This window comes from Bison bison, unplaced genomic scaffold (assembly GCF_000754665.1).
Source record: "Bison bison bison isolate TAMUID 2011002044 unplaced genomic scaffold, Bison_UMD1.0 scf7180017864327, whole genome shotgun sequence".
NCBI lineage: Eukaryota > Metazoa > Chordata > Mammalia > Artiodactyla > Bovidae > Bison > Bison bison.
Genome location: NW_011494899.1, coordinates 2,112,090 through 2,113,049, shown reverse-complemented (window position 1 = coordinate 2,113,049; position 960 = coordinate 2,112,090). Strand labels below are relative to the sequence as shown.

General features: G+C 43.3%; 1 protein-coding gene across 1 annotated transcript in view; it reads left to right on the top strand.

The window, feature by feature from the left end:
- The window catches only part of BTBD11 (BTB (POZ) domain containing 11), a 330,664-nt gene extending 330,362 nt beyond the window's left edge, over nt 1-302 (top strand). Inside the window, exon 19 of the mRNA XM_010853458.1 lies at nt 180-302. Within this exon, the coding sequence (XP_010851760.1) occupies nt 180-302 (123 nt within the window). The remainder of the gene's footprint in view (nt 1-179) is intronic.
- Nucleotides 303-960: the final 658 nt, after the last annotated feature.

Genomic DNA, 960 nt, shown 5'->3' with positions numbered 1-960 from the left:
CCGGGGGACTTGCCAGTTCTGCTGCTGCGTTGGCTTCACACGAACCTGCAAATCTCACCTGGCATCTGTTTTTGGCTGAGCCAAGGAGCTGCCTCTACTGCCTCAGCTGCTCTTGACAAAGCAAATGCAGCTCTCGTGAGCTCCTGTTGAGAAACAAAGGACATGTCACTGGCCTACAGATCCGAGTGCACCCGGATCCAGAGGTAGAAGGCCGGGGGGCAGCCACACTGGCCTCATCTGAAAGCCCCCCTGCGGCAGTTGGACACCCCTTGCCAAGGGCCTCTGCCCAGTGGGTGGACTGAGGACTAAAGGTCATTCAGGTTCCAGGCTGACAGTTGGAGAACTTCACCGTACTGACCCTGAATAGCATTATATTTATTACACATTAAGGACCTTAGTAGCTGCAGTTCCGTAAGAGTCAACATGATAGCAAATTGGTGAGACTGTTACCAATAACGAAGACAAATTTTTAGGGGTGGGAACTTTTTAAAATGTTCATATAAAAAACCCCCAAAACAGGGCAGCCTTGTAGTTTAAAATATATTTCTAAAAGCTTAACAGTTCATTTTCAACTGAATTGTGTTTAGGGATCTGTGTTTTGAGATTTCTTTTCTTTTTTGAAGAAAAAAACAGTAAGTAGCAGATCTGTACTGTATAAACATGCATCTGACAAGATATTGCTGTTATTCTACACAAGGTGAAATAATAACCTTGCCTTAGTGATCATGGTTACACAAAAGAGCTGCACTGCCAACAATTATCTCTAACTCAATAGTTGAAAAAAAAAACCTGCATGCTGATTGTGGTTTCGGGGTGAGAATAAAATCCCCCCACATTAAAAAATTCACACATGCATTTGCATGGCCCGAACCTGTAAACTGTTATGTTTGTGCTTCATTTTTGCCAAGGTAAAAATGTCCCATCACTTCTTGCTAAAAGTCCATTTGGTGAAACTAACAT